Raw genomic sequence first — 24,259 nt, forward strand, 5'->3', positions numbered from 1 at the left:
CGGTGACGAGTGGTGTCCCGCAGGGTTCAGTGTTGGGGCCACAGCTATTCTCTTTATATATTAACGATCTAGATGACGGGACTGAGGGCATTCTGGCTAAGTTTGCCGATGATACAAAGATAGGTGATGGGGCAGGTAGTATGGAGGAGGTGGGGAGGCTTCAGAAAGATTTAGACAGTTTAGGAGAGTGGTCCAAGAAATGGCTGATGAAATTCAACGTGGGCAAGTGCGAGGTCTTGCACTTTGGAAAAAAGAATAGAGGCGTAGACTATTTTCTAAACGGTGACAAAATTCATAATGCTGAAGTGCAAAGGGACTTGGGAGTCCTAGTCCAGGATTCTCTAAAGGTCAACTTGCAGGTTGAGTCTGTAATTAAGAAAGCAAATGCAATGTTGCATTCATCTCAAGAGGCTTGGAATATAAAAGCAGGGATGTACTTCTGAAGCTTTATAAAGCATTAGTTAGGCCCCATTTAGAATACTGTGAGCAATTTTGGGACCCACACCTCAGGAAGGACATACTGGCACTGGAGCGGGTCCAGCGGAGATTCACACGGATGATCCCAGGAATGGTAGGCCTAACATACGATGAACGTCTGAGGATCCTGGGATTATATTCATTGGAGTTTAGGAGGTTGAGGGGAGATCTAATAGAAACTTACAAGATAATGAATGGCTTAGATAGGGTGGATGTAGGGAAGTTGTTTCCATTAGCAGGGGAGACTAGGACCCGGGGGCACAGCCTTAGAATAAAAGGGAGTCACTTTAGAACAGAGATGAGGAGAAATTTCTTCAGCCAGAGAGTGGTGGGTCTGTGGAATTCATTGCCACAGAGGGCGGTGGAGGCCGGGACGTTGAGTGTCTTTAAGACAGAAGTTGATAAATTCTTGATTTCTCGAGGAATTAAGGGCTATGGAGAGAGCGCGGGTAAATGGAGTTGAAATCAGCCATGATTGAATGGTGGAGTGGACTCGATGGGCCGAATGGCCTTACTTCCACTCCTATGTTTTATGGTCTTATGGATGACGTCGTCAACATAGACGCGCACCCCTTCGATGCCCTCCATCATCTGTTCCATGATTCGATGAAACACCTCGGATGCCGAGATGATGCCAAACGGCATCCTATTGTAGCAGTATCTGCCAAAGGGAGTGTTGAAAGTGCACAGCTTCCTGCTGGACTGATCCAGCTGAATCTACCAAAAGCCCTTTGAGGCATCAAGCTTGGTAAAAATTTTAGCCCGGGCCATTTCGCTCGTGATTTCTTCCTGTTTGGGTATGGGGTAGTGTTCCTCATGATGTTATTGTTCAGGTCTTTCGGGTCGATGCAGATCCGGAGTTCGCCAGAGGGCTTTTGTACGCACAGCATGGAGCTGACCCATGGCATAGGCTCCGTGACCCGGGAAAGCACTCCTTGGTCCTGCAGATCCTGCAGCTGCTGCTTGAGGCGGTCCTTGAGTGGTGCTGGGAGTCTACGAGGTGCGTGAATGACCGGGGTGGCGTCCGGTTTGAGCCGTATTCTGTAAGTGTAGGGCAGTGTGCCCATGCCCTCGAAAACCTGCTGGTTGTGGGCGAAGAGCGAGTGGAGCTGTGCCCTAAAGTCTGCATCCTGGAAATCGGACATGCCTTTTGGAGACAGAGTGTGTACCCGCTGAACGAGGTGGAGGATCTTGCACGCCTGTGCGCCTAGCAGAGAGTCCTTCGAGGATCCAACTATCTCAAAAGGCTGTGTATGAATTGTGTGCAACCTCGAGCTGGCAAGACCCCATGGCCGGGATAACATTACCGTTGTAATCGACCAACTGACAGCGGGATGGCCGAATCGGTGGTTTGACCTTCAAGGTGTGGAAAGCTGACCATGCAATGAGATTGGCAGAGGCACCAGTGTCTAAACGGAATGTGATTGGTGATCGGTTGACCGTTAGGGTGGCACACCATTCATTGCCCAGATTAACGCTGTGCACTGGCATCGGCTGGTGGATCCTACTTGGGGACATCCGATTCCTGTCTATTACCGCAACGCGGAAGGCTTCCCGGTCGTCGGTATCACTGGTCTGTACGTCGTCAGGGTATGACTCGGTGAATGGAGGCTGAATGGCCCGCACGTCCCTGCGAGGCTGGCGGAATTGCGGAGCGTTGGCAGGTTGAGCTGCTCGCCAGCAGGCAGGCATGTACAAGAGCGGGAAGCCGCGGAAAGCGCGCAAACTAGCCGCCCTCGTCCGGGCCACGGGACGGGAGGAACTCGATCGACTGGATCCGCTCGGCCTCGTAGGACCCCTGCCGTGCCGATTGGGCCGCCTGGAATTGGGAGTACCGGCTGGTTGCGTTTTCGTGGAGGACGCAGGTTTCGATGGCGGTGGCTAGGGTGAGGCTCTTTATTTTGAGGAGCTGCTGGCGTAGGGTGTCCGAGGTGACCCCAAAAACTATCATGGAATCGGAGGTGGCCTCATAGCCGTAGGACTGCGCAGGACAGAGGTGTGTCAAAAAGGATTGAAAAGGCTCATCCTTACCCTGCAGGCGCTGCTGGAAGAGGAGGAGGGCGTGGAGAGGAGGAGGGCGATCTTCCTGGTGTCCGATGCATTCTCCCTGTCTGTGGCTTCTAGGAAGAGCTGGAAGCACTGTTTAAACAGCTGCCAGTTGACGCCGAGATTTCCAGCGATTTGGAGCGACTGTGGCAGGCTGATGGTGTCCATGGGGCAGGATGGCAGATCTCTGAAGTTGTGCAGGTAGGTCTCACAGTTTCTGGGGAGTTTCCAATCCTGGTATCATGTTATGTTGGGTGTTCCGATATACAAACGAACCAACACGGTTGTAGGTGGTACAACTATGTTTTATTATTCTGTATAATAACAACTGTTAACTTCTGGCTGTGGTTCGTACTTCACCAGTTAACCTGTGGACCCAGCCCTAGCACTATCTTAGAGAGGCACTCAGCACATTGTGTATGTCTGAGTGGCACGCTGTGAGCTCTGTGCTCTGAGCTATCTCCTGGTGGAATGAGCGGGAACTGTGGTGTTCCCTGTTTTATAGTGCGTGTGCTCTCACTGGTGATTGGCTGTGAAGTTGCGTGTGTGTTGATTGGTCCGTCGACCTGTCCATCAGAGTGTGTGCGTGATTGCACCATGATATGTTAATATGGATATCATGACACGCACCTTATTCAAACTTGTATCAAAGTAGGTTACAGCAAATAAACACCCCGGGAAACATTCCCAACAATCAACTTTACAGTTTTTACAGTTCTGCTCCTTTTTCACCCTACCCTTCCCATCACCCCCCCCTCCCCCACGACGAACAGAGCCTCAAACACGGCCACAAACATCCCCCACCTTTTCTCGAACTGCCCTGCTGAGCCCCTTAACTCATACTTTATCTTCTCTAACTGCAGGAAGTTATACAGGTCACCCATCCAAGGGTCCGGGTCCAGTCCCTCCTCCACTATCCTGGCTAAGACCGCAAACACTCCCGCCCAGAATCGTCCCAATTTTTCACAACCCCAAAACATGTGCGCATGATTCGCTGGCCCCCGCCCACACCTCTCACACACATCTGCTACCCCGTGAAAGAACCCAATCATTCTCGCCCGATTCATATGCACCCTGTGCACCACCTTAAACTGTATCAGGCTCATCCTTGCACAAGAGGAGGTCCCATTTACCCTACACAGTGCCTCACTCCATACACCCCAATTGATCTCCATTCCCAACTCCGCTTCCTATTTCTCCTTGATCTTCACCACCCGTTCGCCTCCCTGCTCCCCCAGCCACTTATATATATCCCCAATTCTTCCCTCCCCTTCCACATCCGGAAGCAGCAGTCGCTCCAGCAGGATGTATCCCAACAATCTAGGAAATCCCTTCCAGACCTTTCGTGCAAAGTCCCTAACCTGTCGATACACTACCCCTCGGCAGCTCTACCCTCTCCCTTAGCTCCTCCAGACTGGCGAACCCTTCCTCCAAATACAAATCCCTCACCTTGACCAGCCTCACTACCCTCCACCTCCCGTATCACTATCCACCCCCCCTCTCAAACCCATGATTCTCGCACAGCGGCGTTAGCACCGACATCCCTTCCACCCTAAAATGCCTCATCAGCTGATTCCATATCTTCACCGTGGATTAGCACCACTGGGCTCCCTGAATACCTACTCGGAGCCATTGGAAATGCTGCCGTCACCATAGCCCTCAAACTAGACCCCTTACAAGATTCCTCTTCCATCCTAACCCACTCTACCCCATCTCCTTCCCACCACTGCTGCACTTGTCCACATTCGCCGCCCAATCCTCCCCACCCTTGGCACCTTCTCCGCCCATACAAAGTCAGAGATGATTGTGTCCACTTTCCAAAAAAAGGCCTTTGGTATAAAGATGGGGAGAGCCTGAAAGATAAACAAGAACCTCGGAAGAATATTCATTTCTACCACTTGGACCCTCCCCGCCTACGATAAGTGCAGTGTATCCCACCTCTTAAGATCCTCCCTGGCCTCCTCCACCAGCTTCGTTAAGTTCCACTTATGGAGCCCTGTCCATTCCCTCGCTACCTGAATCCCCAAATACCTAAACCTATCCCTCGCTACCGTAAATGGCATCACCCCTAAATTAGCCCGCTGTGCCAGCTCATTCACCGGGAATACCTCGCTTTTCCCTACATTCAGCTTGTATCCCGAGAACCCTCCAAACCTCCCCAACAGGCCCAAAATCCTTCCCATACTCTCCAACGGATCCGAAACATACAGTAAGAGGTCAACGGCATAGAGCGATACCCGATGCTCCCTCTGTCCCCTCATTATCCCCTGCCACTCTGCCGACCCCCTGAGTGCCATCGCCAATGGCTCTATGGCCAGCTCAAACAGCAGCGGCAACAGTGGGCACCCATGCTGCGTACCCTTGTGTAAGTCAAAGCTTCGTGAGCTCATATCACTTGTCCTCACCCTCGCTCTTGGCGCCACATACAGCAACTGCACCCATGCCACAAATCTCGGCCCAAACCCAAACCTTCCCAAAACTTCGAACAAGTACCGCCACTCCACCCGATCAAATGCTTGCTCCGCATCCATGGACACCACCACTCCGGTACCAGAGCTCTCAACGGATTCATCACCACATTCAACAGCCGTCTTATATTACTCGTGAGCTGCCTGCCCTTCACAAAGCCTGTTTGATCTTCTGCAACCACCCCTGGGACACAATCCTCCATCCTCCCCACCAACAACTTAGCCAATACTTTCACATCCGTGTTCAATAGTGATATGGGTCTATACGACCCACATTCCACCGGATCCTTTCCTTTTTGGGGGATTAGTGTGATTACTGCCTGCTTCATCGTCTCCGGCAACTCCCCCTTCTCCAGCGCTTCATTAAACGCCCCCAACAGATGTGGTGCCAGGTCCGCTGCTAATTCCTTATAAAATTCTGCCAGGTACCAATCCGGCCCAGGGGCCTTCCCTGATTTCATACCCCTGATACTATCCAGCACCTCCCTCAGCCCCAGGGGCTCCTCCAACACCTGCCTCTTTGCTTCCTCCTCCTGGGGAAATTCCAGCTCGTCCAGAAACCGCCCCATGTCCCCCTTCTCTCCTCCTGGGTCTGCCTCATAAAGTCCCTGGTAATACTCTCTAAATGCCTCATTTATCTTCCATGGCTCTGACACCACATCCCCAGCCCCAGTCAGGATCTTCAATATTTCCCTGGACGCAGCCTGCCTCCGCAGCTGGTGCACCAGCATGCGGCTCGCCTTCTCCCCATACTCGTATTGCACCCCTCTTGCCCTACGCAGTTGCCCTACTGCCCTCCCCGTTGTCAGCCTGTCAAATTGCCCCTGCAACCTTTTCCTGGGACTGCTGCATTGTTGGAGATGTAGCACTGAGGGAATGCTGCATTGTTGGAGAGGTAGCACTGGGGGTGATCTCAGTGATCCAGCTCTGTGACCTCCTCTGTGACCTCAGTGATCCAGCTCTGTGACCTCAGTGATCCGGCTCTGTGACCTCAGTGATCCAGCTCTGTGACCTCAGTGATTCGGCTCTGTGACCTCCTCTGTGACCTCAGCGATCCAGCTCTAGGATCTCTCCAGTGATCTGAGTAATCCAGCTCTGTGATCTCAGTGATCCAGCTCTGTGATCTCAGTGATCCAGCTCTGTGATCTCTCTAGTGATCTCAGTAAATCCAGCTCTGTAATCTCAGTGACCCAGCTCTGTGATCTCTCCAGTGATCTCACTAATCTATCTCTGTGATCTCAGTGATCCTGCTCTGTGACCTCAGTGATCCAGCTATGTGGCCTCTCCAGTGATCTCAGTGATCCAGCTCTGTGTTCTCAGTGATCTAGCTCTGTGATCTCTCCAGTGATCTCAGTAATCCAGCTCTGTGATCTCAGAGATCCACCTCTGTGATCTCTCCAGTGATCTCAGTAATCCAGCTCTGTGATCTCAGTAATCCAGCTCTGTGATCTCTCCAGTGATCTCAGTAATCCAGCTCTGTGATCTCAGAGATCCAGCTTTGTGATCTCTCCAGTGATCTCAGTAATCTAGCTCTGTGATCTCAGTGATCCAGCTCTGTGATCTCAGTGATCCAGCTCTGTGATCTGCCCTGTGATCTGAGATTGCAATATTAACAGAAAATGCTGGAATCACTCAGCGGGTAGAAACATTTTGTGTTGAGGAGAATTGGAAAGAGTTAGAGACGGAAGAGGTTTAAAGGAAGCAAAGGGACGGGGAACAGAGGAATGATCCTCGAGGAAAGGTCTGTGAAAGACAAAAGGGTCGGGTGGAGATCACCTCTCCACCCTGTGCCCTGGCGTGGCGGGGGGACCTGCTGGAATGCATGATGCTTGAAAAGGTCAAATTTGAACTGAGGGGAAGGATGGAGGGGTTCTACAATTCATGGGCGTTATTCATTCTGCACTTTCGAGAATTGGATTACATCAAACATTAGGTGGGGGCTGGGGAGGACTGATGTGTTGATTATGGGAGATTCCTGATTCCTTTTTGTCATTTGTTTATGTTAACATGCGGGCTAATGTCTGGGGTTTGGTGGGAGAATGGGATCGTTGTTATTGAGATGGGGATTGACGTTACATTCATTATTCTTTATTGTTGAGTGTAAACTTGGGAGAAAGCGTGAAAAAGGAGGAGAATAAAAATATTTCTTTTTTAAAAAAGACAAAAGGGTCGATGACGCCAGGGAAAAGAGGGGGAAGGTGCTGAGAAAAGCAAAGAAAGAAAAGGTGGTTGTGGAGGGGCTGAAAGGGGTAAGCTTGAGCAAATGCAGCAGCTTCTGTCCAACACACTGAGGGCAGTGGTTAGGAATAAAGATGAGGGTATTGCTGGAGAGGAGCTGGACATGAATTGAATCAGTCCCTGGCAGCGATCAGCTCCACAAGCAGGTGTTTTATTATTTTAAATAAATTTGTTCCAGATAATTTATCAGACTTTACACTTGCTGATGAAACTAGGAACAAGCAGATTCTGTCTCTCTCTTGGCCATCTCCAGTTCATTATTCCTCCTCTTGTCAATCTCCTCCATCTCACGGATTTTCTGTAACAGACAGAGGAGTAGTTAATGAAGGGGAGGTCGAGCTGGAGAGGGAAGGGCATTCTTCTCGCTCAATAAATGGAATATTAACACTTGGTTATGATCAGAAACTACTGAGCAGGTTATCGTGAGACCAGCAGGTGGCAGAGAGATTTAGGGGGAAAATGTGCTGCGTTTATCCTGAACCTTGTCTTTGCACAGTCTTCGCCCTCAGAGAGGCCAGCACGAGCCAGGGTGATGGGTGAGGAGAGTGCCAACCTCCTCACTCAAGACACCAACACGCCTCTTGCACGCGTAGCTCGGTAGCTGGGTGAATCCTGCCAGTCAGTGTGTGCTGCAGTTCCATCTTCAACCACTGGGTGTTCTCCCTTCACACTGTCAGACCACAATCTGTGCTCAGGCGAGCTCTCCCTCTGCCTGTTAGCTGTTTATTAAGGGGAAGGGACTCCTTACAGTACATTCAGCGGGGCCTAGGGGTATATTGGAGGTGGGGGGAGTGGAATCCTCAGTAGCTCCAGTTCTGCCAGAACTTTAGCACGGAGCTCTCTCTCTGACATACAAGGCTAAGATCACAGTGCCTGTAAATGGGGATTGTCCCGGTACCTGGGAGATTTCGGTTTGAATGATTGCTCGGAAATCCTTTCCCCGGCCAAGAGATTCCATTTGCTCCAGGAACACTCGCCTCTCTTCAATCTCATTACACACTGGAATAGAAAAAGAAAGAGAATTTAATAACAGACATCACCGTCCTCCTCCCCGCCCTCACCCTCAGTGACTCATTATCACCCCATCCCCTCACTGACTGCTCCCTCCCTCATTATCACCCCTCACGAACTGCTCCCTCCCTCATTATCACCCCCATCCCCTCACGAACTGCTCCCTCCCTCATTATCACCCCCATCCCCACACTAACTGCTCCCTCCCTCATTATCACCCCCATCCCCTCACTGACTGCTCCCTCCCTCATTATCACCCTCACTGACTGCTCCCTCCCTCATTATCACCCCCTCACTGACTGCTCCCTCCCTCATTATCACCCTCACTGACTGCTCCCTCCCTCAGTATCATCCCCTCACTGACTGCTCCCTCCCTCATTATCACCCCTCACTGACTGCTCCCTCCCTCATTATCACCCCTCACTAACTGCTCCCTCCCTCATTATCACCCCTCACTGACTGCTCCCTCCCTCATTATCATCCCCTCACTGACTGCTCCCTCCCTCATTATCATCCCCTCACTGACTGCTCCCTCCCTCATTATCACCCCCATCCCCTCCCTGACTGCTCCTTCCCTCATTCTCACCCCCATCCCCTCACTGACTGCTCCCTCACTCATTATCACCCCCATCCCCTCCCTGACTGCTCCGTCCCTCATTATCACCCCATCCCCTCACTGACTGACTGCTCCCTCCCTCAGTATCACCCCCATCCCCTCACTGACTGCTCCCTCCCTCATTATCACCCCCATCCCCACACTGACGGCTCCCTCCCTCGGTATCACCCCCATCCCCTCACTGACTGCTCCCTCCCTCAGTATCACCCCCATCCCCTCACTGACTGCTCCCTCCCTCAGTATCACCCCCATCCCCTCAGTAACTGCTCCCTCCCTCAGTAACACCCACTCAGTAACTACTCCCTCCCTCAGTAACACCCCCATTCACACTGTCCACCCTCACTGACATCCACACTCACACCCGGCCCGGGACCAGTGGTGTCGGATTCAGACTCAGCAACAAACTTTGGTAGCGGAGGCTCTCGGACAGAAACACTTACATTCATCAAACCGGTCGATTTCCGGAGCCTCTTCCTCCTCCTTTTTGGGTATTGGTTTGTGAAGGCACTTGGGTTCGTCTTTCCCAGTCTCCATGAGATTCTGCAGCCGCTGCTTTTCCTTCTCCAAGTTCCCTGTGGTAAAACAATGAATGAGTGCCACAGCGAGTGAGTGTGTGAGCAAGTGCAGCGGTGGGAAACTTAATCACAGCTACTGACAGAGGGAGAGGGAATATGAGCGAAGGAGGGAGTGTGTGCCAAAGAAGGAAAGAGAGCAGGAGGGGAAGAAGGGGAAGGCGGTTGGAAGAAGGGAGTGAGAAGGCAGGGCGAGAATAAGGGGAGGAGGGAGAGAATGGGCAGCAGTAAAGGGGGCAGGGGACAAGGGGAGGTGGCAATGAAGGGACGGGGGAAAGAATGAGGAGAGGGAGAAATGGAGATCAGGGAAGTAAAAAAGAGGAGGTTGGATAAGTAGGGAATGGGCGGCATGGGAAGAAGGAGGGTGAAAGAAAATAAGGGGAAGAGAAGGTAGTGAGGGGAGAAGGGATGGATGCAGAGGAGAGGGAGTATGGGGAGAGGCGAGGAGGCGTGAGGTGGTAGATGAAATGGGAGGCAAGGTGGGCGGAAGAAGTGAGGCGTGATTGTAAGGGAAAAGGGAATTATTTGTGAGAGAGGACACAAAGACTAGGAAGTTGTCATTCCCATGGATATTCTCATGGGCAGCATGGTAACATTGTGGTTAGCACAATTGCTTCACATCTCCAGGGTCCCAGGTTCGATTCCCGGCTTGGGTCACTGTCTGAGCGGAGTCTGCACATTCTCCTCGTGTGTGTGTGGGTTTCCTCCGGGCGCTCCGGTTTCCTCCCACAGTCCAAAGATGTGCAGGTTAGGTGAATTGGCCATGATAAATTGCCCATAGTGTCCAAAATTGCCCTTAGTGTTGGGTGGGGTTACTGGGTTATGGGGATAGGGTGGAGGTGCGGACCTTGGGTGGGGTGCTCTTTCTAAGAGCCGGTGCAGACTCGATGGGCCGAATGGCCTCCTTCTGCACTGTAAATTCTATGATTCTATGACAGCTGAAGCCGTGTCAGGTAGATTGGTGAGATTGAGTAGATTTCTCTCTGTGGTTGATTCTCTCGCCAGCAGCCACAGGCCCAGTCTAGCTGCAATCTCCTTCAGAACGTGAGCTGTTCACTCAGTGCTAATGATGACACAAAGATAGATAGGACCGTAAGTTATGAAGAGGACATAAGAAGGCTACAAAGGGACCAAATAGGTTAAGTGAGTGGGCAGAAATCAGGCAAATGAAGGGAAAGAGGGGTGTTGCCCCCGACGATGGCACAGGCAATGATTTCGCTGATTCTTAAGCGGGACAAGAACCCGGAGCTGTGTGGGTCCTCCAGGCCGATCTCCCTGTTAAATGTGGATGCCAAGTTGCTGGCCAAAATCTTGTCCTCCAGGATTGAGGATTGTGTTCCTGACGTTATTGGGGAGGACCAGATGGGGTTTGTTAAGGGCAGGCAGTTGGTGGCCAATGTAAGAAGGCTGTTAAATGTGATCATGATGCCCCCGGAAGGTAGGGAGGTGTAGGTAGTGATCGCAATGGATGCAGAAAAGGCTTTTGATCGGGTAGAATGGGACTATCTGTGGGAGATACTGGGACGGTTCGGATTCGGGCGGGGCTTCATCGACTGGGTCAGGTTGCTGGATAAGGCTCCTATGGCAAGTGTACGGACGAATAGGACAACATCGGACTATTTTAGACTGCACCGGGGGACGAGACAGCGATGCCCCCTCTCCCACTGTTGTTTGTGCTGGCTATAGAGCCGTTGGCAATTGTTCTGAGAGCCTCGAGGGGCTAGAGAGGACTGGTCCCGGGGGGGGGGGGGGGGGGGGGGGGCACACAGGGTTTCACTCTGTGCGAATGACCTGCTTCTGTACGTTTCGGACCCAATAGAGGGGATGGAAGAAATCATGCGGGCTCGAGGGGAATTTGGCCAGTTTTCAGGGTATAAGCTTAATATGGGAAAGAGTGAGATGGTTGTGGTCCAGGTGAGGGACAGGAGAGGCGACTGGGAGAGCTGCCGTTTAGGTTAGTAAAGGGAAGCTTTAGGTACCTAAGCATCCAAGTGGTGCGGGAATGGGACCAGCTGCATAAATTGAATCTGGCCCGGCTGGAGGATCAAATGAAGGACGATTTTCAGAGATGGGACACGCTTCCGTTGTCTCTAGCTGGGAGGGTTCAAACGGTGAAGATGACGGTCCTCCCGAGATTCCTATTTGTATTTCAGTGTCTCCCCTATTTTATTCCGCGGTCCTTTTTTAAACGGGTCAACAGAGTGATCACGGGCTTCGTCTGGGCGGGCAAGACCCCGCGAGTAAGGAAGGTGATGCTTGAGCGGAGTCGGGGAGAGGGCAGGCTGGCGCTGCCAAATTTTACCAACTATTACTTGGCGGCTAATATAGCCATGATCAGGAAGTGGGTGGTGGGGGAGGGGGCTGCATGGGAGCGCATGGAGGCAGCTTCATGTAATGGCACCAGTTTGGGGGCGTTGGTAACTGCGCCTCTGCCGTTCCCGCTGGCACGGTACTTCACCAGTCCAGTGGTGGTGACGGCCCTGAGAGTTTGGGGCCAGTGCAGGCGGCATGTGGGAGCATCGGTCTGGGCCCCAATCTGTGATAATCACCAGTTTGCCCCGGGGAGTATGGACAGCGGGTTCCGGTTATGGCGGAGAGCGGGGATTCAGAGGATGGGGGATATGTTCATCGAGGAGAGCTTTCCGAGTATGAGGGCGTGGAAGGAAAGTTTGGGTTGCCGAGGGGAAACAAAGTCAGGTATCTGCAGGTACGGGACTTCCTTCGTAAACAGGTGTCAACCTTCCCGCTCCTACCGCTAAGGGGGATTCAGGGCAGGGTAGTTTCCAGAGGGTGGGTAGGAGAAGGGAGCGTCTCAGACATTTATAAGGAGCTTATGGGGTCGGAGGAGATACAGACCGAGGAGCTGAAGCGCAAGTGGGAGGAGGAGCTGGGAAGTGAGATAGAGGATGGTCTATGGGCAGTCGCGTTGAGTAGTCAACACGTCCGCAACATGTGCCAGGCTCAGCCTGATACAATTTAAGGTTGTTCACCGGGTTCACATGACAGTGACCCGGATGAGCAGATTCTTTGGGGTTGAGGACAGGTGTGCGAAATGTGCGGGAGGACCGGCGAACCACGTCCACATGTTTTGGACATGTCCAAAGCTTAGGGGATTTTGGCAGGGGTTTGCGGATGTCATGTCCACGGTGTTAAAAACAAGGGTGGCGCTGAGTCCAGAGGTGGCGATTTTCAGGGTGTCAGAAGATCCGGGAATCCAGGAGGAGAAAGAGGCCTTTGCTTCCCTGGTAGCCCGGAGACGGATACTATTAGCCTGGAGGGACTCAAAGCCCCCGAAGTCGGAGACCTGGCTATCGGACATGGCTAGCTTTCTCTGTTTGGAGAAAATCAAGTTCGCCCTGAGAGGGTCACTGTTAGGGTTCACCCGGAGGTGGCAACCGTTCGTCGATCTCTTTGCAGGAAATAATCGTCAGCAGACAGGGTGGGGGGCAATACCACTACGCCACCACCTCCCACTTCCCAAAGGTCCTTTTTTGTGGGGACTGTTTAATAAATAATCCAGTGATGGGACAGATTGAGATGTGACAGATTAGAGGCTGCTGCAAAGTTTGCTCCATTGGATAAATTTGAACACCTACTTGTTGCCCGGGGCCGGAACCTTTCCCGTTGGTATGCGTCTCCAGCACGGCAGCTCTCTGCGGATCGCAGGTGTGGTTTGGAGGAAGGATAGACTCGGACGGATGGGGTTGGTGGAAGTGGCGGGGGTGTCGAAACCTTGCTGGAGTTAGGATTGCAGTTCGCAGGAAAAGAATCTCCCTCTAGAAGAAAAAAGAATGTTAAAACCACAAACATGGTCCGGGCTCCAGCAAATATGAGACCACATTTTCGTAGCAAAGGAGGCCATTCAGCCCATCGTACCTGAGCTAGTTCATAGTGGTATTTAAGTAATCACAGTTCCATAGAATCCATAGGATCCCTGCGTTGTAGGAGGCCATTCGGCCCATCGAATCGGCACCGACCCTCCAAAAGAGCACCCCACCCAGGCCCACTTGTACACCCTATCCCTGTAACCCCACCTAACCTGCACAACTTTGGACACTAAGAGGACAATTTAGCACGGCCAATCCACCTAACCTGCACATCGTTGAACTGTGGGAGGAAACCGGAGCACCCGGAGGAAACCCACGCAGACACGGGGAGAATGTGCAGACTCCGCACAGTCACACGAGGTTGGATCCCTGGAGCTGCGGGGTAGCAGTGCTAACCACTGTATCACCGTGCTGCTACCTTTCCCTATCCTTTCCCCATTGTCCTGTTTTTCAAGCTTTTACCCATCTCCTTTTGGAAAGTAACTATTCAATCTGCTGTCACCGCCCTGTCCGATGGTGGATTCCAGATGATAAGCACTGATGTGTAAAATGAATTCTGTTCATTTCTTGCTTTTGCTGTTCTGTCAATGATCGTAAATCCGTATCCTCCGATTACTGACCATTCTGCTAATGGAGGCTGTTTCTCCTTATTTATTCTATCAAAACCCTTTACGATTTTGTCAAATCTCCCCTTAACCCCCTTGCCTACGGAGAATAATCCACGGCGTTCCTTCACTGTCCCTGGGTCAAAGTCCTGGGCCCCCCTCCCTATCAGCGCCGTGAGTGTGCCTATTCCACATGAACTGCAGCGGGTTCAAGAAGGCGGCTCGCCACCTTCAAGGGCAATTAGGGAAGGGCTTCACAGCGCCAGGGTCTCAGGTTTGATTCCCGGCTTGGGTCACTGCCTGTGCGGAGTCTGCACGTTCTCCCCGTGTCTGCGTGGGTTTCCTCCGGGTGCTCTGGTTTCCTCCCACAAGTCCCGAAAGACGTGCTGTCGGTGAATTGGACATTCTGAATTCTCCCTCTGTGTACCCGAACAGCCGCTGGAATGTGGCGACTAGGGGCTTTTCACAGTAACTTTGTTGCAGTGTGAATGTAAAACTACTTGTGACAATAAAGATTATTATTATAAAAAACACTGGACCGGGCCAACGAGGCTCACATCCGTCTAATGAACCAAAAAGCAAAGCTTCTGCAGTCTGTCCTCATTAACTGAAGTCCCTCAGTCTTGGTACCACTTCAGTAAATCGCCTCCGCGCCCCCAACATCCTTCCTGAACGACGGTGGCCAGAATTTGACCCCAGTCTCCAGCTGAGACTGAACCAGTCATTCAGGAAGATTTAGTGTAACATTCTTACTTCTGTAGATTATGGTTTCCTGGTTCAAACCATGGATATTAACAGAAAACAGCTGTTTCCACTCGTCATGTTGCTTCAAAGACCTCTGGATGTAAAAGTCCACCCCACGCCCATCCCCCCACCCAGACCCCATGTTCCTGCCAGTTCATTATAATTAGACCATTTAGTTCAGGGGTTTCCTGCATCTGCCAAGAATAATTCTAGTATATGGAAAGCCCTCTCTACAAATCCAGCCCAGAATCGGTTAGACCATCACCATCTTTCTCTTCCCCACTATGGGAAATGTTTTTATAATGTTTACCAAACTGCTGTATTTCCTTTGATCTTTCTTCAATCAGAAGAGATATCCTCAGCAATTGTTTCCAAGTGTCAAACACCCGACTCCCCCCCCCCCGCCCTTCCATGCTATGCTTACTGCTTTCTTTCAGTTTATTATGACCCACCCATCTCCCCTTTCTAAATGGGGGAGGTTAAGGGCAGTCGTTTATAAAATCATAAAAGTTCACTCAAAAGAACGGTGGGTCTGATGAGACACTGGATCCACGTCAGAAGGTGGGAAGCAGGGCGAAGGGACTGAATGTAGCCATAAAGGAGGAATGGGTAAAATAGATAAAGTGCAGGTATTTAAACAGTTAAAAAAATTCTTGCAAGGGATGTGGGCTTCGTTGGCTAGGCCAGCACACTTTACCCGTCCCTAATTGCCCTTGATAAGGTGGCGGTGAGCGGCCTTCTTGAGCCGCTGCTGTCCATGTGGTTTTTTTAATAAATGTTTTCTTATTGGATTTTTGAACAGAGTATATTTTGCCGTTATGTACACAGGATATGATATAAGTAGGCATCCGTTTGTGCCGGCGAGGTACTTCCGGAGGGCAATCCTCAAATGGGTCTGGTGCCAGTGTTGCCCCTCACTTCTCCCGGCCGGATTTCGCCGCCGTTGTCTTCTCGTGCACACAGCCCTCCCGTCTTCTGCCTGTATTCTCCTTTTTCTCTGTCCTTGTGGATGTCAAGTTGGTTAATGTTTCCCTGCCTTCCCCCCCACCTACCTCCCTGGCTCTCCTCTATTGTTCCCTGTCTCTTCCCTCCTCCTCCCCCCGTGCCCCCCCCCCCCCCGGTCTATCTCCCCCTCTCATGCTTTGGCTGCTTTCCCCTGGTTCCTGGCTACCTGGCTATTCTTCTGCTTCTTCGTTGGCCACAAACAATCGGGTGAATAGCTCCCACGTTCTGTGGAAGCCGTCGTCTGACCCTCGGATGGCGAATTTGATTTTCTCCATTTGGAGAGATTCCGAGAGGTCGGACAGCCAGTCTGCAGCTTTGGGTGGTGCTGCTGACCGCCAGCCGAACAGGATTCTACGGCGGGTAATCAGGGAGGCAAAGGCAAGAGCGTCCGCCCTCCTCCCCATAAATAGGTCTGGCTGGTCTGAAACCCCGAAGACTGCCCACTTTCGGGCATGGCTCCACCCCCACCCCCACCACTTTGGACATTGCCTCGAAGAAGGCTGTCCAGTACTCCACAAGTCAGGCGCAAGACCAGAACATGTTTGCGTCGTTGGCCGGGCCTCCTTGGCACCGTTCACATCTATTGCTGTCCATGTGTTGAGTGTCCACTCACAGCGCTGTTAGGGCATTGCGGGGGGATGGGGGTCCTGGATTTTGACAAACTGTCCCGGCGCAGTTACAACATGAGATTTTGTTCAGAGTGAGAGGCTTGTGTGTACGTTTATATATATATATATATACATACATACTCACCCTGAAGTTTTCTGGAAAGCTGTCGCTGCTGGAATTGATTTAATTTGGATTCCTGCATCATCACTGCAAGAAGGACACGATGAGGTCAGACAGTGTGAGCAATGAGGGGGGGGGGGGTGGTTGAGATACACAGCCTGAGATACACAATGTGTCTGTCACATTTCCAAGTAACTAAGTAAAATCGCCATAGTCCCAGATGACCACAGGTTGCTTTCCCCTTTGAGGGGGGGGGAAGAAAGAGCTGACTGGTGGTGATTTAACCCGAGGATCACCACACCTCAGGCGAGAGGCAAGGTTGAGACGGCGGGGCCTTCATGAATAACCTCAGCCGGTACGGGAATTGAACCCACGCTGTTGGCCTCGCACTGCATCTTGAACTAGCTGTCCACCCCACCATGCTAAACCAGGGTGCATATTTCCAAGTATCAGGTTTCCATACTGATAGAGTAAATGATCCTGAAACCTCTCGGGTTTTTGCACCTCTCTGTCCTTTCCATAATTGCTACATTCAGATAATTAAAGTCCCTTGTTATAACCACTCGAGAATTCTTGCAATTCTTTTAAAAATAAATTTAGAGTACCCAATTAACTTTTTCCAATTAAGGGGCAATTTAGCGTGGCCAATCCACCTACCCTGCACATCTTTTGGTTGTGGGGACGAAACCCACGCAAACACGGGGAGAATGTGCAAACTCCACACGGGACAGTGACCCAGAGCCGGGATCGAACCTGGGACCTCGGCGCCGTGAGGCAGCAGTGCTAATCACTGCACCACCGTGCTGCCCTAATTCTTTATAATTTCTATGAATATTTGTTTGCCTACCTCTTTCCCACTATACCAGTTGCTGGCTAATAAACGTCACTGTTTGTTTCTCAGTTGCAGCCAAATAGATTCTGTCCTTGACCCCTGTCTCTCCACCACTGTAATCTGCTTAATCAACACTGCCACCCCTCCTCCTTTCGCTCCTTGCGTCCAGAGGTATTTAGTACCCAGATCTGCCCTCTTTGAGTCCGGTCTCTGTAATTGCCACATGATATTTCCATGTGGTTCTCTGTGTCTGCAGCTCACCCATCTTAATTAGCGAACTCCACACAAATGGGAGCAGGACATTACACTGGGTATCAAAAGAGTAAATGAAGGGGACGGGGAGAACTGTGGTAGTTAAGAGTTCGATTCCGACCTTGGGTGACTGTGTGGAGTTTGCACATTCACCCCATGTCTGCGTGGGTTTCCTCCGGGTGCTCCAGTTTCTTCCCACAGTCAAAAGATGTGCAGGTTTGGTGGATAAGCCAAGCTTAATTGCCCCTTAGTGTCCAAAAAGGTTAGGTGAGGTTCAGGGGATAGGGTGGGGGTGTGGGCCTCGATAGGGTTTTCTTTCTGAGGGTCGGTGCAGACTCGATGGGCCGTATGGCCTCCTTCTGCACTGTAGGAATTCTATTCTATTCTAAGCAAGGAAGTGTGAGATCATCCACTACGGACTAAGGAAAGATAACTCAAAAAAGTATTTTCTAATTGGCAAGAAACTAGGAAGAGTAGAGAGATTTAGGGATTCAAGTGCTGAAATCACTAAAAGTTAGAGAACAGATATATTGGATATCTGTTAGGATGTACTGACGTTGGAGAGAATGCTGGGGTGGGAAGTGCAGCTTCATGAGAATACTTGATGTAAATCTGGGAGGAGAAACAAATACAACAATAACTCAGGGGTAATGTCAGGATTACACCTCTTCACATGAAGGCCAATGGAAATCTGGAACTCTTTCGTGCCCCCTAAAAGCTGTGGAGGGGCAGCACGGTGGCGCAGTGGTTAGCACTGCAGTCTCACGCCGCCGAGGTTCGAACCCGGCTCTGCGTCACTGTCCGTGTGGAGTTTGCACATTCTGCCCGTGTTTGCGTGGGTTTCGACCCCACAACCCAAAGATGTGCAGGCTAGGTGGATTGGCCACACTAAAATGCCCCTTAATTGGAAAATATGAATTGGGTACTCGAAATTTATTTTAAAGAAAGCTGTGGAGGTCGAGGGTCAATTGAAAATGTAAATACTGAGATCGGTAGGTTTTTGTTAGGCGAAGGTTACTGACGGTTACTGAACCAAGACGGTTAGATGGAGTTGCTGCAGTTCAGCCATGATCAAAGTGAAGGGGCGGACAGGCTGAATGATCTGCTCTCGCTTGTGTGTTCCACACCTTGTCCCTCCCGCCGTAAGTATCATACAATCCCTACAGTGCAGAAGGAGGCCATTCGCCCATCAAAGTCTGCACCGACCCTCCAAAAGAGCAACCAACCTAGATCAACATCCTCGCTCTTTCCTCATAACCCCACCTAACCTACACATCTTTGGAACTAAGGGGCAATTTATCACGGCCAATCCATCCAACCTGCACATCTTTGGTCTATAGGAGGAAACCGGAGCGACCGGAGGAAACCCACGCAGACAGGGGGAGAACGTGCAAACTCCACACAGTCACCTGAGGCCGGAATCGAACCTGGGTCCCTGGCGCTGTGAGGCAGCAGTGCTAACCACTGTGCCGGAGGGAATAGGAGCAGGTGTAAGCCTATGACACCTTGGGCCTGCTCCACCATTGACCTTCTACATCAACTCTACTTCCTACCATACCCCCATGTCCCCTGATTGCTTCAATGCTAAAAAAAATCAATTAATACACACTGACTGAGCGTCCACAACCCTCTAAGTGAATATGGGGCAGAATAGGGGGAAGGCCATTTAAGACTGAGATGAAGAGGAATTTCTTCATTCAGAAACTGATGAATCTTTAGAAATCTCTATACTCGAGGGCTGTGGAAGCACAATCATTGAACATGTTCATAAGATATAGCAGCAGAATGAGCCCATTTGACCAATCGAGTCAGCTCCGCCATTCTATCATGGCTGATATGTTCCTCATCTGCTACCTACAATGTCCTAGGCCAAGAGCTGGATTGCTAAATCAGCCAGAACATCTCCTCCCTAGTTTTTTTTTCTTTGTACTAATTTTAGAATTTATAATAACAGTGCAGAAGGAGGCCATTCGGCTCATCAAGTCTGCAACTGGCTCTTGGAAAGAGCACCCTACTTAAACCCACACCTCCACCCTGTCCCCGTAACCCAGGAGCCCCACCTAACCTCTTTTTTTGGACATGTCCAAGACAGAAATCGATAAGGTTTCTGGATACCAATGGCATCAAGGGATCTGGGGATAAGTGGGGAAAATGCCATTGCGGTAGATGATCAGCCCTGATCTGTTTGAATGGCTGACTTGATGGGCTGAATGCCCCACACTCCCTGCTGCGATTAATACATTTCTCATCTTAGTCTGAAATAGTCGTTCCCTTATGAGTCAGTGCCCCCTAGCTCTAGATTCCCCAGCCAAGGGAAACAAGCTCTCAGCATTTATCCAGACTTCCTAAGAACTTTCTACATTGCAATGTGATCACCTCTAACCACTGTGCTACCGTGCCACCCACGGTACAAACCAGAATTGTACACAGCACTACACATGTGCAGTCACCAAACCCCTGGATAATTTATCCATACACTCCAAACCCCTCCCCATAGAGGAAACATGCCTTCTTAATTGCTGTGATGTGGAGATGCCGGTGCTGGGCTGGGGTGAGCACAGTAAGAAGTCTTACAACACCAGGTTAAAGTCCAATAGGTGTGTTTCAAATCACTAGCTTTCGGAGCGAAGCTCCTTCCTCAGGTGAGGAATTCACCTGAGGAAGGAGCAGTGCTCCGAAAGCTAGTGATTTGAAACAAACCTATTGGACTTTAACCTGGTGTTGTAAGACTTCTTACTGTTCCTAATTGCTGGCTGTGTCAGTAATTTTCACAAGTAACTTTGTTGCAGTGTTAATGTAAGCCTACTTATGACACTAATAAAGATTATTATAATGCTAACTTTCTGTGATTCTTATACAAGGAAACTCACGTCCCTGAAGCATAATTTAAAAAAAAAATTGGTACCCAATTCATTTTTTCCAATTGAGGGGCAATTTAGCGTGGCCAATCCACCTAGCCTGCACATCTTTGAGTTGTGGGGGCGAAACCCACGCAAACACTGGGAGAATGCGCAAACTCCACACAAAAAGTGACCCAGAGCCGGGATCGAACCTGGGACCACGGTGCTGTGAGGCAGCAGAGCTACTCACTGCACCACAGTGCTGCCCCCTAAAGCATCATTTATTAGACTCACGCGTTGTTCTCTCTATATTAGTGCTATCAGTGCTATCCGTGAAGATTTATTGTTGTATATTTTTCTCACCTTTCAAAAGGTCCTGGGTCTCTTTGCTGTATGAAGCTCTGGCACAATTCCAAAATCCGATCCCAGTTTGTCCCTTTTCCTGATCGTTGGCCATTTTATATGAATGTGTCTCTGCTTCACCACCAGCCCTAGGTTCTAACTGAGGCACTGGATCAGCAGCTGGTTAGGACACAGAGCAGCAAAATCCCAGACTGAACTCAACCAGTGTCTGGAGAAACTGACCAGAGGACAGATGGATAGTGACCAGTTAGAGACTAACCAGAGGACAGATGGATAGTGACCGGTTAGAGTGGCCAGAGGGCAGATGGATAGTGACCGGTCAGAGACTGACCAGAGAACAGATGGATAGTGACTGATATGAGACTTACCAGAGGACAGCTGGATAGTGACCGGCCAGAGACTGACCAGAGGACAGACAGTGACCGACCAGTCAGAGACTGACCAGAGGCCAGTTGGATAGTGACCAGTTAGAGTGACCAGAGGCCAGATGGATAGTGACCAGTGAGAGCGACCAGAGGCCAGATGGATAGTGACCAGTGAGAGTGACCAGAGGTCAGATGGATAGTGACCAGTTAGAGTGACCAGAGGACAGATGGCCAGTGACTGGTTAGAGACTGACCAGAGGACAGATGGATAGTGACCGGTCAGAAACTGACGAGAGGACAGATGGATAGTGACCGGTTAGAGACTGACCAGAGGACAGATGGATAGTGACCGGTTAGAGACTGACCAGAGGACAGCTGGATAGTGACCGGTTAGAGACTGACCAGAGGACAGGTGGATAGTGACCGGTTAGAGACTGACCAGAGGACAGGTGGATAGTGACCGGTTAGAGACTGACCAGAGGACAGGTGGATAGTGACTGGTCAGAGACTGACCAGAGGACAGATGGATAGTGACCGGTCAGAGACTGACCAGAGGACAGATGGATAGTGACTGGTCAGAGACTGACCAGAGGCCTGACGGACAGTGGATGACCAGTCAGAGGCCAGGCGGACAGTGGCGAGAGGCCTGACGGACCGTGGGTGACAAGTGGCCACTCAGAGGCCGGGCAGACAGTGGCTTGAGGCCAGATGGACAGTGGGTGACCAGTCAGAGGCCGGGCGGACAGTGGGTGACCAGTCAGAGGCCGGGCGGGCAGTGGGTGACCAGTCAGAGGCCGGGCGGACAGTGGGTGACCAGTCAGAGGCCGGGCGGACAGTGGGTGACCAGTCAGAGGCCGGGCGGACAGTGGGTGACCAGTCAGAGGCCGGGCGGGCAGTGGGTGACCAGTAGCCACTCAGAGGCCGGGCGGGCAATGGCGAAAGGCCAGACGGGAAGTGGGTGACCAGAGGCCGGGCCGACAGTGGCGAGAGTCCAGACGGACAGTGGATGACCAGTGTCCGAGCCGGCAGTGACCAGCTGCTGTTCAATCTGGGCGCCGAGGCCCCGCTGCTGTTGTTCAGCTCAGAAACCTGTTACTATGGTGACAGAGCCCGCCCCTTAAAACCCAACACCCACCGCGCGAACTACAACTCCCAAAACCCACCGTGAGGACAACTCCCGACATGCACCACGAAGTACAACTCCAACCAATCAGCTCGCGAACTACAACACCCACCATGCATCAGGACAGACGGAAATAAAATACCGACAGGGTTTGAGCGGCAGCGGCATCGCGGCTGGTAACCACTGCAGTGTCACGGGGATCCAGTGAAGTCATGGGGGGGGGGGGGGGGGGGAGAGAAGAGAGAACACACGGGATCCAGTGCACTGGGATGGGTAATCACGGGATCCAGTGCAGTGACACTGGGGCGGGTAATCACTGGACCCAGTGACATTGGGTCATTGTATCCAGTGATGTGGAGATGCTGGCGTTGGACTGGGGTGAGCACAGTAAGAAGTCTTACACCAGGTTAAAGTCCAACAGGTTTGTTTCGAATCACTAGCTTTCGGAGCACTGCTCCTTCCGAAAGTTCGTGATTTGAAACAAACCTGTTGGACTTCAACCTGTTGTAAGACTTCTTACTGTCTCCAGTGACAATGGTGCAGATGGTCATACAGCATCCGTTGAAGTGAGTCTCTTGGGGGGGGGGGGGGGGGGGTGGCAAGAGAAGAGAAATTAATCATTGGATCCAGTGATATTGGGCTGGGGGGGGGGGGGGGGGGGGTAATCACTGAATCCAGTTACATTGCAGTGGGCGATCACACTGGATCCAGTCAGGTTCATTGCGGAGCAATTTCTGATGAGCTTTTAACTACATATTTGCACTGTCATTAAACCCTTTTTTTTTGTACCTTCAAATATCATCAAACTCCAACCCCTTAGTTCACCTGAGCCTCATTCACAATTTCACTACCTCTGAAGTTGGCTATTCTAACTGGATGGTTTTTCACTATAATCTTGAGGTCAACCACAAGAGAAGAGAAATTAATCATTGGATCCAGTGATATTGGGCTGGGGTGGGGGGGGGGGTAATCACTGAATCCAGTTACATTGCAGTGGGCGATCACACTGGATCCAGTCAGGTTCATTGCGGAGCAATTTCTGATGAGCTTTTAACTACATATTTGCACTGTCATTAAACCCTTTTTTTTTGTACCTTCAAATATCATCAAACTCCAACCCCTTAGTTCACCTGAGCCTCATTCACAATTTCACTACCTCTGAAGTTGGCTATTCTAACTGGATGGTTTTTCACTATAATCTTGAGGTCAACCACAAGAGAAGAGAAATTAATCATTGGATCCAGTGATATTGGGCTGGGGTGGGGGGGGGGTAATCACTGAATCCAGTTACATTGCAGTGGGCGATCACACTGGATCCAGTCAGGTTCATTGCGGAGCAATTTCTGATGAGCTTTTAACTACATATTTGCACTGTCATTAAACCCTTTTTTTTTTGTACCTTCAAATATCATCAAACTCCAACCCCTTAGTTCACCTGAGCCTCATTCACAATTTCACTACCTCTGAAGTTGGCTATTCTAACTGGATGGTTTTTCACTATAATCTTGAGGTCAACCACAACTCTGTTGCCCATGTCCTTACTTACACCGAATTCCATTCCCCTACCCCCCCCCCCCGGACCTCTTTATTGCTAAATTACCATAGTTTGCTGTTTTAAAAATTCTCACCCTTTTTTCAAATGCCTCACTGACCTCGGCTCTCCATATCTCTGTAATCTTGCCCAATCCCATGACCCTCCAAGATATCTGTACTCCTCTAATTCTGGGCTGTTGAGCATGCCAGGTTTTAGTCATTCCACCGTGGGTGGCTCCCAAGTGCTGAAGCTCCCTCCCAAAACACCTCTGCCTAGCTTTCCTCCTTTAAGGTACCCCTTTGACCAAGCTTGGTGTCCTATTTTGTTTTATAAGGTCTCTATAAAACTCCGTGGGATGTTCCATTAACATTAAAGGCACGAGAGTAATGCAAGTGGTTGGTGAAGCTGCAGGGACATGAGTGTTGGTGACTGGGAAGCATGAAAATAGCTTGCACAGGACCCTATTCAAATAAAACGACCATCAGATGTGAGGTAATAAAGGAGAAAGTTTCCCACTTGTACATTGAGTGTTTCCACGATATGTGCACAAACCTGACAAAGTAACACGTTGATGAGCGTCTCAATCACAATCACTCATTAACCAGTCACTCA

The 24,259-nt window shown here is 50.8% G+C and overlaps 1 protein-coding gene across 2 annotated transcripts; it reads right to left on the minus strand.

Annotated features, from left to right (window-relative positions):
- Positions 1–7,359: 7,359 nt before the first annotated feature.
- c29h22orf23 (chromosome 29 C22orf23 homolog) lies at positions 7,360–22,082 on the minus strand. 2 transcript variants are annotated; one of them, XM_072492095.1, is made up of 6 exons: positions 20,626–22,081; positions 16,363–16,425; positions 13,025–13,204; positions 9,297–9,428; positions 8,128–8,228; positions 7,360–7,527 (listed from the first exon to the last, which is right to left on the minus strand). In XM_072492095.1, the coding sequence occupies exons 1-6, from the start codon at positions 20,717–20,719 to the stop codon at positions 7,441–7,443; spliced, it is 657 nt and encodes a 218-aa protein (XP_072348196.1). In that variant the 5' UTR covers positions 20,720–22,081; the 3' UTR covers positions 7,360–7,440. The 2 variants fall into 2 exon arrangements, with proteins under 2 accessions (XP_072348196.1, XP_072348197.1); XM_072492096.1 differs by lacking the exon at positions 16,363–16,425 and having other exon boundaries at positions 20,626–22,082.
- Positions 22,083–24,259: the final 2,177 nt, after the last annotated feature.

Source organism: Scyliorhinus torazame, chromosome 29 (assembly GCF_047496885.1).
Source record: "Scyliorhinus torazame isolate Kashiwa2021f chromosome 29, sScyTor2.1, whole genome shotgun sequence".
Classification (NCBI taxonomy): domain Eukaryota; kingdom Metazoa; phylum Chordata; class Chondrichthyes; order Carcharhiniformes; family Scyliorhinidae; genus Scyliorhinus; species Scyliorhinus torazame.

Coding starts and splice junctions, on each gene's coding strand:
- c29h22orf23 (XM_072492095.1), bottom strand. CDS start 20,719: ATGGCCAACGATCAGGAAAAGGGACAAACTGGGATCGGATTTTGGAAT. Junction 13,205..16,362: donor GCTTTCCAGAAAACTTCAGG/GTGAGTATGTAT, acceptor TTTTTCTTCTAG/AGGGAGATTCTTTTCCTGCG. Junction 9,429..13,024: donor GTTCCGGCCCCGGGCAACAA/GTAGGTGTTCAA, acceptor GTTTTACCACAG/GGAACTTGGAGAAGGAAAAG.